Below are 15,114 nucleotides of genomic sequence, written 5' to 3' on the forward strand. Positions count from 1 at the left end.
CATGATTAGTTTAAAGTTAAATTGGGGGTTGTCAGGTGGCATAGCTCGAAGGACTTACTCTGTGCTGTATCTCAATGAATAAAAAAAAATATAAAAACTTTCATCTCCCAATCTAAATTCCTTTGCAGGTCAGATTAGGTATCCTGAGCCCAGGCACCAGGCAGGCAAAACATCCTACAGGACTCTTGATCATTGCAACCGAGAAGTTTGTCTATTTCCTCTGACTATACTTATGTGAGAATGCTGTTCTTGGACTACAGTTCAGCATTCAACACCATTGTTCCATCCAGGCTCTGTTGGAAGCTCAGAGACTTCGGTCTTGACCCTGCCTTTTGCAGCTGGATCCTTGACTTTCCTGTCAGATCGCCAGAGGTTGTAAAAGTGGGCTCCCTCACCTCCAATCCTCTGAGTATCAATACAGGAGCCCCTCAGGGCTGCGTACCAAGTCCCCTCCTTTACTCTCTGTATAGCCATGTCTGTATCACCACCCACAGCTCCAATCTGCTAATTAAATTTGCTGATGACATTACATTGATTAGCCTTATCTCAAACAGTAACGAGGTGGCCTACAGGGAAGAAGTCATCTCTCTGACACTGGTGTCAAAAAAACAACCTCTCCCTCAATGTCACAAAAACAAAGTAGCTGGTTGTGGTTTATAGGTGGATTGGAGATAGGCTAGCCCCTACTGACATCAATGGATCTGGGGTTAAGTAGCTTCAAGCTCCTCGGCATCCACATCACTGAGGACCTCACATGATCTGCACACCAGTTATGTGGTGAAAAAGGCACAGCAGTGCCTCTTTCACCTCAGATGGTTGAAGAAGTTTGGTATTGGCCCCAAATCCTAAGAACTTTCTATGGGGGGCACAATTGGGAACATTCTGACTGGCTGAATCACTGCCTGATATGGGAACTGTACCTCCCTTAATCACAGGATTCTGCAGAGAGTGGTGTGGACAGCCCAGTGCATCTGTAGTTGTGAACTTCTCATGATTCAGGATATCTACATAGATAGGAGTGTAAAAAGGGCCCATAGGATCATTGGGGACCCAAGCCATCCCAACCACGATCTATTCCAGCTGCTACCATCCGGGAAGCAGTACCACAGCATAAAAGTCAGGACCAACAGGCTCCAGGACAGCTTCTTCCACCAGGCCATCAGACTGATGAACATTGACTGTTCTATTTATTAGTAAATTATAATAAATTACTATGATTGCACATTAGGTGGAGACGTAACGTGAAGATTTTTATTCCTCACGTATGTGAAGAAAGTAAGAAATAAGGTCAATTCAATTCAATTCAATTATAATTACATTTCTTTTCTCTCCCCATCTCCTTGAACCACAGTACCATTGTTTGGTTGCTACAGCCCCCTCTCTCATCCTCACAAGGAACAACTATCTCAGACCTGTTGTGCAATCTTAAGGCCTGAGGCTACTCCAGCACTAATGCTTGGCTTCACTTGCAGTAACAGCTTCTTGCCTAACAATCCGACCAACTGGCGAAGGTGTTCAAAGACATTTTCAATCTCTCGTTGCTATAGTCGGAAGTTCCCACCTGCTCAAAAGGGCAACAATTATACCTGTGCCCAAGAAGAGCACGATCAGCTGCCTTAATGACTATCCTCAATGGCACTCACATCTGCGGCGATGAAGTGCTTTGAGAGGTTGGCTGCAGCTAGAATTAACTCCTGTCTTGGCAAGGACCTGGATCCACCGCAATTTGCCCATCACCACAAGAGGTCCACAGCAGATGCAATCTCATTGGCTCATCATGCAGCCTTGAATCACCTGGACGATACAAATACCTATGTCAGGATACAGTTTACTGACTACAGCTGAATAAATGCAACCTCCCATTTGGAAGATCACAATTTGTATGGATCTCCAGCTCGCTGACAATCAAGACTGGCACACCTCAGAGATGTGTCCTTGGCCCAGGGCTCTACCCTCTTTACATCCATGACTGTGTGGCTACACAGCTCAAATGCCATCTATATATTTGCTAACGATACAACTATTGGCAGAATTTCAGATAGTGGTGAGGGGCATACAGCAGCAAGATTATCAGCTAGTTGAGTGGTGTCACAGCAACAACTTTGCACACAACGTTAGTAAGACCAAAGAACAGATTGTGGACTTCAGAAAGGGTAAGACAAGGGAATACACACACACACAAAATTTCTCATAGAGGAATCAGAAGTGGAAAGAGTGAGCAATTCAAACTTCCTGGGTGTCAATAACTGAGGATCTATCCTGGACCCAGCTTATCAATGCAGCTACAAAAAGGCAAGACAGCAGCTATGTTTCATTAGGAGTTTGAGATTTGGTATATCACCAAAGACACTTGCAAATTTTTACAGATGTACTCTGGAGAGCTTTGTAACTGAGTGCACTTCAGTCTGGTATGGGGGTAGGGGGGGGGCTACTGCACAGGATCAAAATAATTTGCAGAGAGTTGTAAACTTAGTCAGCTCCATCATGGGCACCAGCCTCTGTAGTACCCTGGACATCTTCAATAAGCAATTCCTCAAAAAGGTGGCATCCATCATCAAGGACCCCCATCACTAATGTCATGCCCTATTCTCATTGCTACTATCAGGAAGGAGGTACAGAAGCCTCAACACATACACTCAACGATTCAGGAACTCAACGATTTAGGATTCCCGTCTGCCATCGGATATCTGAATGACCACTGAACCCACGAACACTACGTCGCTACTTATTTATTTTATTTTGCACTACTTATTTAACTTAACCATTATATATACACACACACAGAAGCCAAGCTTTTCGCTGTACCTTGTTACATGTGGCAATAATAAACCAATTCCATCCATTGTTGGGAAGCCTGTTGTATAACGCAATGAAAGTCATCACCCAGTTTCGTTGCACCCCTACAGCCCGCCACGGTCATCTCCCTACTGTAGTACTCTCCCCGATCAGCAGTGCAACACACCCCTCCCCTTTGACACATCTGAAACACATGGGGCCGTCAGACCTATCTACATTCTCCCTAATTCAGACCCTCTTGACCTCGCCCCGAGGATGAATGATAAGAGTCTCGGCCCGAAACGTCGATTCGTTTCTATAGATGCTGCCTGACCCACTAAGCTCCCTCAGCAGTCTGTGCGCGTTGCTCCAGCTTTCAATCAACCCTCCTGCCAGCGTAACTCATTTTTAGAGAAATAGCCGGAAGTGTACGTAGCGCCTTTTGATTAGTGCATTAATCAACCCGCCTCTCAGCAAAGCATTTCGGGAGTTGCAGTCGATTATCCAATCACATGGGACGGGAAGAGCTCTAAACTACACTACCCAGTAGACGATGCGACACGAGTATGCGCAGATTGAGCGGTTCACATGACGTCAGCAGACTGGAACCGGCGCTGAGCCACGTCCTTTGCAGATGGAGAAGAGGGTGAGTGTCGGTTCGGGAAGTCGGTTCCCCCGCCGTCCGTTCGTCCTGGCTCTGTGTGGGTGACCGCTGGCAAGCGGGAAGGGACGGACGGCGGGTGGGCCAGGACTCTTGTTGTGGGTGCGCTATCTGCAATGGCTTTATCGGCGTAACGCACAAAATGCTGGAGGAAAGCAGCAGGCCAGGCAGCATCCATGGAAAAGAGTACAGTCGCCGTTTCGGGCCGAAACCCTTCGGCAGTCCTGACATCAGTTGTGGGGAAGTTATTGGAAGGTATTCTAAAGGAACCGGAAAGATGGATAGACATGGGCTGTTTAGGAATAGTCAGCGTCGTCTTGTGCTTGGTAGGTCGTGCCTAACCAATGTTATAGAGTTTTTCGAGGAAGTTACCAGGAATGTTGAAGAAGGCAAACCAGTCGTTGTCAAGTTTGCTGATTATACTAAGCTGGGTGACAGTGTGACATGTGATGAGGATGTTAGGAGAATTCAGGGTGACTTGGATAGGCTGGGTGAGTGGGCAGACACTTGGCAGATGACGTTTAATGTGAATAAGTGTGAGGTTATCCACTTTGGGAGTAAGAACAGGAAGGCAGATTATTATCTGAATGGTGTAGAGTTAGGTAAGGGAGAAATACAAAGAGATCTAGGAGTCCTTGATCATCAGTCACTGAAGGTGAATGAGCAAGTGCAGCAGGCAGTGAAGAAGGCTAATAGAATGTTGGCCTTTATTACAAAGGGAATTGAGTACAAGAGCAAGGAAATCCTTTTGCATTTGTACAGGGCTCTGGTGAGACCACACCTGGAGTATTGTGTACAGTTTTGGTCTCCAGGATTAAAGAAGGACATCCTGGCTGTAGAGGAAGTGCAGCGTAGATTCACGAGGTTAATTCCTGGGATGTCCAGACTGTCTTACGCAGAGAGATTAGAGAGACTGGGCTTGTACACGCTGGAATTAAGGAGATTGAAAGGGGATCTGATTGCAACATATAAGATTATTAAGGGATTGGACAAGATAGAGGCAGGAAATATGTTCCAGATGCTGGGAGAGTCCAATACCAGAGGGCATGGTTTGAGAATAAGGGGTAGGTCATTTAGGACAGAGTTGAGGAAGAGCTTCTTCTCCCAGAGAGTTGTGGAGGTGTGGAATGCACTGCCTCAGAAGGCAGTGGAGGCCAATTCTCTGGATGCTTTCAAGAAGGAGCTAGATAGGTATCTTATGGATGGGGGAATCAAGGGATATGGGGACAAGCCAGGAACCGGGTATTGATAGTAGATGATCTCAGAATGGCGGTGCAGACTCGAAGGGCCGAATGGTCTACTTCTGCACCTATTGTCTACATGGACTTTAACAAGGCATTTTACAAGGTTCCGTATGGGACGTTGGTCAGGAAGTCGCTTTACTTTCAAGATGAGGTAGGAAATTGGATGAGACATTGGCTTTGTGGGAGAAGCCGGAGAGTGGTAGTAGATGATTTCCTCTCTGAGTGGAGGCCCAGTGGTGTACCACAACGGCCGGTTCTGAGTCCCATTTTTTTTCTCCTCTATGTCTGTGATCTGGATGATAATGTGGTTAAATGGATCTAAGTTTGTGGATGAAGTCAACATTGGGAGTGTAGAGGTCAGCGAGGAAGACAGTCAGAGTTTGTGGTGGGTGGGGGGAAGATCTGGACCAGCTGGAATAATGGGCTGAAAAATGGCAGATGGAATTTAATGCAGACAGCTCCGAGATGTTGGGCTTCAGTAGAACCAATACCGTAGACTAGGTCTTACACAGTGGGACATTGAGAAGAGCGGCAGAACAAGGGGATCTGGGAAAATGGGTCCATAACTCATTGAAAATTGTGTCACAGGTAGATAGGGTTGTAAGGAAAGCTTTTGGCACGTTGGCCTTCATAAATCAAAGTATTGAGTACAACGTATTGTAATTTGTATAAGGAAAATGTGGTTGAGTGGAATAATAAATTAGCCATCATGGAATAGCAGAGCAGATTCTGGGCCAAATGGCCTAATTCTGCTCTTATGATCTTATCATGATCAGTGTATTGCAAATCTATTTAATGCAGACTTACATAATGGAAACAGTCTGTTAGTACCGCCTGCACATATCAATAACCAGCTCCAACCACCTAATCCTTACAGTAAAGACCCTGTTCTCCACTGAGTCAGTTCCAGAGACTCCTATTTACAGAAGCTCAGCTGGATCACATGTATTGTCATTGCAAAGCCCCCCCACCATCCATGGGCACAAATCAGGAGAGGAATGATTCCCTCACCAGGATGGGTACAGCTGCACACCACCATCATTGGGACGCCACTGCCTGCAGCCATTCCGTCCATGAAGCCCACGACTGCTTCATTAACAAATGGCTCTGTGGTTATGGTTTTTGCCAAGCTCATGATGGCTTCCGCCATGAAGGGCAGAGAAATGGGTGTAGGGTAAGATCAGCACCTCGTACCCCTCTCCTGTTGCGCACTGTGCTGAGTTCTTCAATGTTGTTGAGCCCAAATCCTGGAGCCCCCTCCCCAGCGGCTTTGTGGCCGCCTGCTCATCACAAGGACTTCAGCGGCTAAAGATGGGGTATGATCATCCTCTCGAGGGCATTCAGGGAAGGAGGGGCAATTAATGTACAGATGACAGTGACCACCGGCAAGGTGGGAGGCAGGCAGAGAAAGATGCGTACATCCCTGATGGTTCGATGTGTGTGAGTGACTTAGAGTCAAGAAAATAGCTGGTGTACATACAGCATACAGTACAGGAACTGGCCATAATTCTTGTGCCAAGATGCCGAATTAGATCCCTTCCACCTACATGCGCTCTTTAACCCTCGTATTCACAGACCTGTTTAAAAGCACCTCGAACACAACTTTCGTAACTGTTTCTTAAGCCAACGCGGTTGAGGTTGGTGTTGGTGCCCGCTCTCCGTGTGTCTACCCTCTGTAATGGGTATTATTCCCAATCCACAGATGCGGTTGGTGTTGGTGCCCACTCTCCACTGTGTCTACTCTCTGTAATGGGTATTATTCCCAATCCACAGATGCGGTTGGTGTTGGTGCCCACTCTCCACTGTGTCTACTCTCTGTAATGGGTATTATTCCCAATCCACAGACGCGTTTGAGGTTGGTGTTGGTGCCCGCTCTCCGCGGTCTCCACCCTCTGTAATGGGTATTATTCCCAATCCACAGACGAGGTTGGTGTTGGTGCCCGCTCTCCGCGGTCTCCACCCTCTGTAATGGGTATTATTCCCAATCCACAGACGAGGTTGGTGTTGGTGCCCACTCTCTGCGGTCTCCACCCTCTGTAATGGGTATTATTCCCAATCCACAGACGAGGTTGGTGTTGGTGCCCACTCTCTGCTGTCTCCACCCTCTGTGTAACGGATGTTATCTCCACTCTGGCCCACAGATGAGGTTGTTACTGGTCACGGCGTGCTGTCTGCTCCTTGCTGCCGCCAGGGCCGAGGATGGCGCAAGGCTTCTGGCCTCCAAGTCCCTGTTGAACAATTATGCCGTGGAAGGGAGAGACCTGACTCTGCAGTACAGCATCTACAATGTCGGCTCCAGGTAGGACACCGAGTCTATCTCTCCACCCTGCCAGGAGTTGCTGCCGTCAACGGGCTCTTGTCGGGCAGCAAACAGCCCCGGGCTGACTCTGCGAGCTGGACGTGAGCGCGGCTGGCTGAAACCTCGGTCAAAGCTTGTATGGGCTTCGTGGAATATCCGAAGGGTGACGGGTTGGTATTCTACGGTACTGGGAGGGGATGTTTGCACCTTTGAGGCAGACGGTACAGAGGGAAGTTGCTGAGTTGGTGCCAAGCTTTACAGCTACTTTCTCATGAGATGGAAAACCATCTGTCCTCTCGTGTGCTGTGAAAATCCTGTTGCAGAATTCCAGAAATGAGCAGGGAATGTCTCCCACATAGTAATATTTAATGTTTCTCACTTCCTGGTGAAAGGTGGCCAACCCGACAAAGCAGTAGTTAGGTGGATTTTTGAATAGCAGGTAGAGGGAGCGGAGCCCAGGGCCAGATCACCATGGTACTATTGAATGGCAGAGCGGGCACAACGGCATGAATGGCCGACTCCTGCTCCAACTGACTGTGTGGTGTGCTGGCCAGATGCAGCATCAGGGTAAGAAGCAAGCGTTTCTGGTAGGGGAGACTGTCATCCCTACCCTCTCGGTGTGAAATCCTGCACTATGTCTGTCCCTGACAGTGCTGCACTGGACGTGGAGCTCAGCGATGACTCATTCCCACCCGAGGACTTCGGAATAGTATCTGGAATGTTGACAGTGAAATGGGACCGAATCGCTCCGTATCCTTTGCACAGCTACCCCAGTCGTGTGTGTGTGTGTGTTTGTGTGTGTGTGTGACAGAGAGAGGGAGAGAGAAAGAGAGAGACTGTCCTAATGTGGAGTGCATTTGAAAGAGATTGTCTGTGATGTCTGTGTTAGAGGGAGACTTGCCTAGTCTGGGGGATGGTGGTTGTGTGTGTGTGAGAGAAACTGTGACTACTGCTGTGTGTCTATGTTAGAAGAGAGACTCTCGTGTGTGTCTGTGTGTGTGTGTATGGTTCGTGAATCTGTATCGGAGAGAGGGTTGGAGAGGTTTCAATGTGGCACCGATGGCGATTTATTGCCACACTTGGGGAAGTAGTTCGGACGGAGGTTCTCAAATTCGTTCAGACACTCCTTCCACACTCACTGGGGTCATGGGCCAGAGATTCCACTGGAACGTGAGAAAGATGTTGAATCTGTCACCTGGGTGGCGTTTGGCATGTGCTTACGAAGTCTCGGCGATTTGTGCATCCATCCTGACAGGGTTTCAATACAAAACGTAGATAGTTCCTCTACTCCCTCCCTCCTTTCCCCCTACAGCTGCAATGTGGTCCACTCCGTTCTCCAGCATCTGCTATCTCCTTGGGACAGAATGCCTGGCTTCGTGTGTCCTGCCCAGTTTAGCTGAGTCGTCACAGGTCCCAGACAGTGGGGTTTTGGAACTAACTGTAAGAGATGCGAGCATCATTCGGCCATCAAGTCTGCTTCACCATTTGATCATGGCTGATTTATTTTCCCTCTCAACCCCATTCTCTTGCCTTCTCCCTGACTACTCAAGAACCTATCAAACTACGCTTTAATTTTGCTCAATAACTAGACCTCACAGCTGTACCATTTCAATGAATTCCACAGATTCAGCACCTTCTGGCTAAAGAAATTCTTCCACAACTCTGTTCTAAATGGACTTCCCTCTACTCTGAGGCTGTGCCTTCTGGTCCTAGACTCCTCCACAATAGGAAACATCCTCTCCACAGTCACTCTATCTAGGCCTTTCAACATTCAATAGGTTTCAATGAGATTTCCGCCCCCCCACCACCCCTTATTCTTCTAAATTCCGACCACTGCAGGCCCACAGCCATCAAATGCTCCTCATATGATAACCTTTTCCTTCCTGGAATCATTTTCACAAACCTCCTCTGGACATTTCTTAGAGCCTCAGCATTCCATCCTTGCTGTTATATTCCAGTCCTCTTGAAATTAATGTTAACATCGTGTTTGTCTCCCTCACCACCGACTCAACCTGCAAATTAATCTAGGGAATGCTGTGTGAGGACTCACAAGTCCCTTTGCACCTCAGATTTTTGTATTTTCTCTCCATTTAGAAAATAGCTTATTGGTTTATTCCTTCTATCAAAGTTCATGACCTGGTACAGGTGCGGTTATCTGGGAGGCAGGAAGAATTCCCACAATTCGTTCCTCTAACTATGTACTAAGAGATGAAGTTACCTACTTCGCTCAAGCTGGATTAGCAAGCCTCCCCATTCAAACAATGGCCACTCCACTTGTCCCTGCCTTATTTTTATTTGCCCTTGCTAAGGAATTGCTAATTTATTAATCCGCCAGAAAAGGTTACTTTTTAAATTACTCACCACCCCCCCCCCCCCCAATCTGCGTGGAGCTTCCTCTATCAACATGATAAGGCAGCTGGAAAAATCCAAAAGCCTGCAAACACTCCCTTTTAGATTGCTCGCCCCCTATCTCAGTTTTGGCCCAGGAGAGGACATCCAATTTGATTGCCAGTACTCCGCTGGCATTGCACAGTTTTGCTGTGCACAGCCTGCCTTGGGATCCCACCGGAAGGAACCTCTTTGACCAAAGTGTTTAGGATGCACTGAGCTGGTGTTTGGCGCCGTGTACGTACAGTTCCTTTAAGCCGGCAGCAGGGGAGGAAATTGTAGCCATATTCTTGCAGTGTCCATTGACAGACCCTTGCTGAGTCTGCTTTGTGTCAGGCTCCTTGACTCACCTCCCGCAGAGCCAGTAATGTCACGCACACGGTGGTGCTGCGGCCCCTGAAGGCTGGCTACTTCAACTTCACCTCGGCAACTGTTTCCTACCTGGCCCAGGAAGGTGGCCCGGTGCTGGTAAGTGCACGCCCTCTGCCGTCCGCGTGGGGGTACACGTCGTGGCGAAGGTGCAGGAGTGGCAGCCAGGCTTTGAGTAACAGAGGGCGAGAGGTGACCTGATAAAGGGGTACAAGATGATGAGAGGCATAGGGTAGGCAGCCAGAGACAGGGTGGCAATGGCACTGAGGCTACGTGGATAAGGAGGTTAAGAAGGGTATACCATGCTTGCCTTCATTGGTTGGGGTCGAGTATAAAAGTAAGGAAGTCATGGAAGTCAAATATCAAACTTTAGTCAGAACATAGTCACAACTTTAGTCTGCTGTCATCCCATTACAGGAAGGATGAGGAAGCTATGGAGAAGGTGCAGAAAGAGGTTCTGCGGGATGCTGTGTGGTTTAGAGGCAGTAGTTATTTATTTACTTACTGCGATGCAGTGCAGACCAGGCCCCTTCTGCCCCAACAAGCCATGCTGTCCAGCAACCCCCGATTTAATGCCAGCCTAATCACAGGACAATTTACAATGACCAAGTAACCTACCCACTAGTACGTCTTTGGACTGTGGGAGGAAACCGGAGCACCCAGAGGAAACCCACAGGGAGAACGTAGAAACCCCTTACAGACAGCGGCAGGAATCCAGAAGGAAAGTTCGGATTGACTTCTGTTTTCCCAGAGCACCAGCGGCTAAGGGCAGATCTGACTTTTTTTTAAATTATGGGATGCATTGATTAAGGTTAGACAGTCAGAATACCCTCAGGGTAGCAATGTCAAACAGCCGTGGACATGATTTCTACAGGTTGGGGAAGTTTTTTTCTCTTTGCTCAGACAGTGTCTGGAATCGGTGACCTGGGGATTGGTGGTTGAGGCAGTTTGGTGGAGTTAGAGACTTTCAGACATGCTGTTATGAAGGGAATGGAAGTTTATGGGGGACAATGAATCAAGACTGGCACACAATGAATATTCTATGTTTACCCTCCATGTGAAAGGCTAGGCTGTTGTTCATGGGGTCGTCAGAACTTGGTCAAGAAGTGTTATTTAAAACAAGTAGTTTTGCAGTTAGAGGCCACAATTGACTTATTTGTACAGACTGTGGGTTCCTCCAGATTAACCCGGTCCCACATCAGTGGTTTCGTACCTCTGTTCATGTGACATGGGTGTAGGTAGTTCTAAAGTGGGGACGATGTGTCCAGTCAGGCTGTTGTCCAGACTATGTCCCCTCTCTCTAGTATCTCAGCCTGACACAGAATGGGGCGGAGGCTAGTGTGGGGTGTCTCCTATCAGCCTGCAATAACCTCCTTCTGTCCTCTTCTTCAGATGGGTTACACCAGTGCTCCAGGACAAGGTGGCATCCTAGCACAGCGAGAGTTTGACCGGCGCTTCTCTCCTCATTTTGTGAGTTTCCAGGCCTCGGGTGACGGTTGTGGGAATGTAGGAATCCCAGCTCGGTGCAGTGGGCGAGGGGTGCCATCGCCACTCTGGCTGTGATTACTGAGCCTACTGGGCTTTCCTCTGCCACTGGTGCAGAGCTCAGGATAACCCACATAACACCTAAGCTGCTCGAGCAGCGCTGTCTCTGACCCCAACTAGCACTGTATCTCGTGAGCAGCCCGAGGAATTCCACTTCGTCGCTGCCCTCAACCACCACCCTCCTACATCGCCTGCTCTCTGGGCAAAATAACTCTCCACTTACCCATTCCTGGATACAGGAGAGGCAACTGCAGGGATCAAAAAACTCCAGGGGCAAGTGACAATAATCTGGGATCACGGGATGTAGCAGGGACAGCTGCAGGGAGTGGAAACCCAGGGGCAGGTGGCAGTGATCTGGCATCACTGGACAGTTGTGATCCTGATCTGGACAAATGTCCTCGGGGTAACTGGAGGTGTTGGAACAGGGGAGGTTAGTGCAGTGGGGAGCATGATGATGGTGAGGTTAATTTGACAGTCACTTCACTCTGATAGTCAGGTCCTTCTGGAACTTTGGGACTCTGTGATACCACGCTGGGAGGTTCTGAGAGGAGTAGTTCTGATTCCTGTCGATAACTAAACAGTTCCCCCACACATTCCACTGGTGACCAGGAGACACGGAAACACTCTGAACCCTTCTCCCATGGAAGTTGAGTCCATAGGTTATGGGGGTGAGTGAAGTTATCCCCACTGGTTCAAGAACCTGGTAGCTGAGGGGCAGTAGCTGTTCCTGAACTGTCAAGATTTCCGACCAGCTGGACTATGGAAAGACGTGGTGGGACGCTGATGGAGGTTTGGACGGGAAGGGCCTGCACGTTGGGGCAGCTGGAAAAGCCATGAGTGAGCAGCCTGTGCCGCGGCTCCAACTTGTCGAAATGAGTCTGTTCTGCTGTTAGGACTGGGTCAGCTGAAAGCAGCAGTACCCTCCTCCCACACTGGAATTTCAGAGTAATTTGTCACCTGTGCTGTGTATCAAAGTGCATTATCCACATTGACACCCAAGGATGCGCTGGGGTAACCTGCAAGTGCCAGTGCACATTCTGTGCTGATGTGGAATGCCCACGATGTTCACTGTACACATCCCTGAGCTTCCGTGGAGTAACTCTGGTTTTTATTCCAAAACAGCTGGACTGGGCGGCGTTTGGGGTCATGACTCTCCCTTCCATCGGCATCCCCCTGCTGCTCTGGTACTCGAGCAAGAGGAAGTACGATACGGCCAAGTCCAAGAAGAACTGAGCTTAACTGGATCGTCAGAAGAGGCTCCTCTCCCTGTTGTACGCGACTGTGATAGATTTGACCAGCAGACCCGCTCTCCAACTCTCTCCCTATTACAGTGACACACCGCTTGGCTTCATTTATCAGCTCCCATTTCCCTTGTGTTTCAATTTTAAGACTTTTGGTCATAACACCTATTTCTCTACAACAAATTCCAAGATTTTTTTAAGAGGAGAGCATTGCAGGATCTTGAAAGAATTCTCATCCAAAAACAAGCAGAAGGGTGGGGTTCAGTTCTGTAGAACATTGCTTAGGAGGTCAAATACTTTGCTCAGTTGGTACAACAGGGTGACCTGTGTGCATTGTACATTTGAGCGGTTTTTTTTTAATAAAACCACTTTAAAATTAAATTGTCTTGGTCAATTTTTTATGAAGGCATTAAGTCACATTTCAAAACTTTTCTCACTGGTTTCAAAAACTTGAAGGTACTGACAATTATCTTGAATGTTACAATGAAAATGAAGAGTTGGAGGATGCAATGGTCAGAAGTATTTGTATGAATGTAGTCCATTATCTACACTAGGTTTCTTTGCTAATTTGTTCATTTACAGTCACTCGAAAGAACAGCAGCATACACGGAATGAATTCCTCCGGGAATAACTATTAGGAGCTAATACACAGTTTTATAGCACAGTCGTAGTATTGGTTCTATATTTCATTTAAATACATAATTTGTTACTCAGCTACACAGTATTTTTGTATCCTTTTAATTATTTCCATGAAACTTCGGCTAAGTGGGGAATCCGCTTAACTGGGCTAAAATGTACTGACTACGGTGTTTCCCAATGAACCGGAATCCATTGTACTGAAAAACCAACTGGAGACTTTACTAAAGAATTTCCTGGGGAAATGGGCGAACTGGACTCCGGGGACAGCTATGTCGAGGTCTGATAGCGGAAGGACGGACGCGGGATTGGCTCCATTATCCCATGCCGATTAATGCGTCCAGCAAGATTAAGATCGTTGGGGCCAAGAATAGAAAAGGAACAGACGCTTATCGCTATCTGTCTGCAGTGAGCATTCTCGCTCTCTTGCTACTGCCCTGGGTGAGAGGTGCTGGCGTCTTGGGTCCGACGCCGCCAGGTTCCGGAGCAGTTGCTGCCGCTCCAGTCTTCGGGCTCCTGGACGGCTTCACCCGCCGCGGTGCTGAACAACTCCACAGCTTGTGGTCGGGGACTCTGCAGCTCGTGGACTATGAATTATTTGTTTAGTTGACCTAGCCGAGGAAAGTCACAGCGGTCTGGTCTCTGGCACTGAGTCTGACTCAGAAGGGAAGGGGGAGAAGAGGCGAGCTGTGGTGTTAGGAGAACAGGAGAGACGTTCAGTGGACGAGAGCGAGTTTGAATTGGGTGCCTACCGAGAGATGCCGATTTTTCTGGCGGACGTCGAAGCGGTCTCCCAATCTGCATCCCTGTTTCACCGATATATTGGAGGCCACACCGACATACTGTAGGTGATCCCAACGGACCCGCAGGTGAAGTATCGCCTCACCTGGAAGGTCTGTTGGGGGCCCCGAATGTTAGTGAGGGAAGGGATGTCGAGGCAGGCGTAGCACTTGTTCCACTTGCAAGATAAGCACCAGGAGGGAGATCAGTGGGGAGGGACGAATGGACGAGGGAGTCGCGTAGGGAGTGATCCCTATGGAAAGCAGAAAGGTGGGGGGAGGACAGGGAGAGATGTGCTTGGTGGTGGGATCCCGCTGGAGAAGATGGAAGTTACGGGGAGTTGTGTGCTGGACATGGAGGCTAGTGGGGTGGTAGGTGAGGGCTAGAGGAACCCTCTCCCTGGCTGGGTGGCGGAAGGAAGAGATGAGGGCAGCGTTGACGGCGGAGGAAGGGAAGCCCCTTTGTTTGAAGAAGGGGTAGGTCTCAGTAGTTCTGGAATGAAAGAGCAGATGCGGCGAGGGAACTGAGAGAAGGGGGCGGCATTTTAACAAGTGACAAGGTGGAAAGAGTTTTAGTCCAGGCAGCTGTGAGAATCAGTGGGTTTATAAAAGACATCAGTAGATAGACCGTCTCCTGAGACATCGAGAAAGTAGGGAGGGGGGGATGTCGGAAATGGACCTGGTAAATTCGAGGGCGGTGACGCACCATCAATAACTCTCGGAGACGTGAGGCGAGATATCGGCTTTTATTGGCTGGAAGAAAGTTCAAGCAGTAAGTGGCCACACTACATCCTGGAGACTGAGGAAGGGGCTGTGTCTCCAATCGCCTTTATACCGGGGTCTGTGGGAGGAGCCACAGGAGCAGTCAGGGGGGGGGGCGTGTCCAGACAGGTATGTGTAGTTCACCACAGGCGGGGTGGAAATTGGAGGCAAAGTTGATTAAGTCGACGAGATCAGCATGGAAGCAGTTACAGTCCAGTAGTCGATGCAACATAGGAAAAGTTGCCGAGTGATACCAGTGTAGGCTTGGAAACTTGGTTTGCTAGAGATATTGAGGCCCTGATTTTAAATAAAAAGGAGGTGCATAGCAGGTTGAGGCAGTCGAGAACAAATGAGGTGTTTATGGAGTATAAGAAATGCAAGAGAACACAAGAAATCAGGAGAGCTAAAAGAAGGC

General features: G+C 48.5%; 1 protein-coding gene across 2 annotated transcripts; it reads left to right on the top strand.

Annotated features, from left to right (window-relative positions):
* The first annotated feature begins 3,328 nt into the window (after positions 1 to 3,328).
* On the top strand, positions 3,329 to 12,903 carry ssr2 (signal sequence receptor, beta). Of its 2 annotated transcripts, none has more exons than XM_059980310.1 (6): positions 3,329 to 3,421; positions 6,822 to 6,979; positions 7,631 to 7,729; positions 9,727 to 9,835; positions 11,129 to 11,206; positions 12,404 to 12,903. In XM_059980310.1, exons 1-6 carry the CDS (start codon positions 3,410 to 3,412, stop codon positions 12,512 to 12,514), a joined length of 567 nt encoding a protein of 188 aa, XP_059836293.1. In that variant the 5' UTR covers positions 3,329 to 3,409; the 3' UTR covers positions 12,515 to 12,903. The 2 variants fall into 2 exon arrangements, with proteins under 2 accessions (XP_059836293.1, XP_059836292.1); XM_059980309.1 differs by lacking the exon at positions 3,329 to 3,421 and adding an exon at positions 3,709 to 3,762.
* The last annotated feature ends 2,211 nt before the right edge of the window (positions 12,904 to 15,114 follow it).

This window comes from Hypanus sabinus, chromosome 9 (genome assembly GCF_030144855.1).
Source record: "Hypanus sabinus isolate sHypSab1 chromosome 9, sHypSab1.hap1, whole genome shotgun sequence".
Classification (NCBI taxonomy): domain Eukaryota; kingdom Metazoa; phylum Chordata; class Chondrichthyes; order Myliobatiformes; family Dasyatidae; genus Hypanus; species Hypanus sabinus.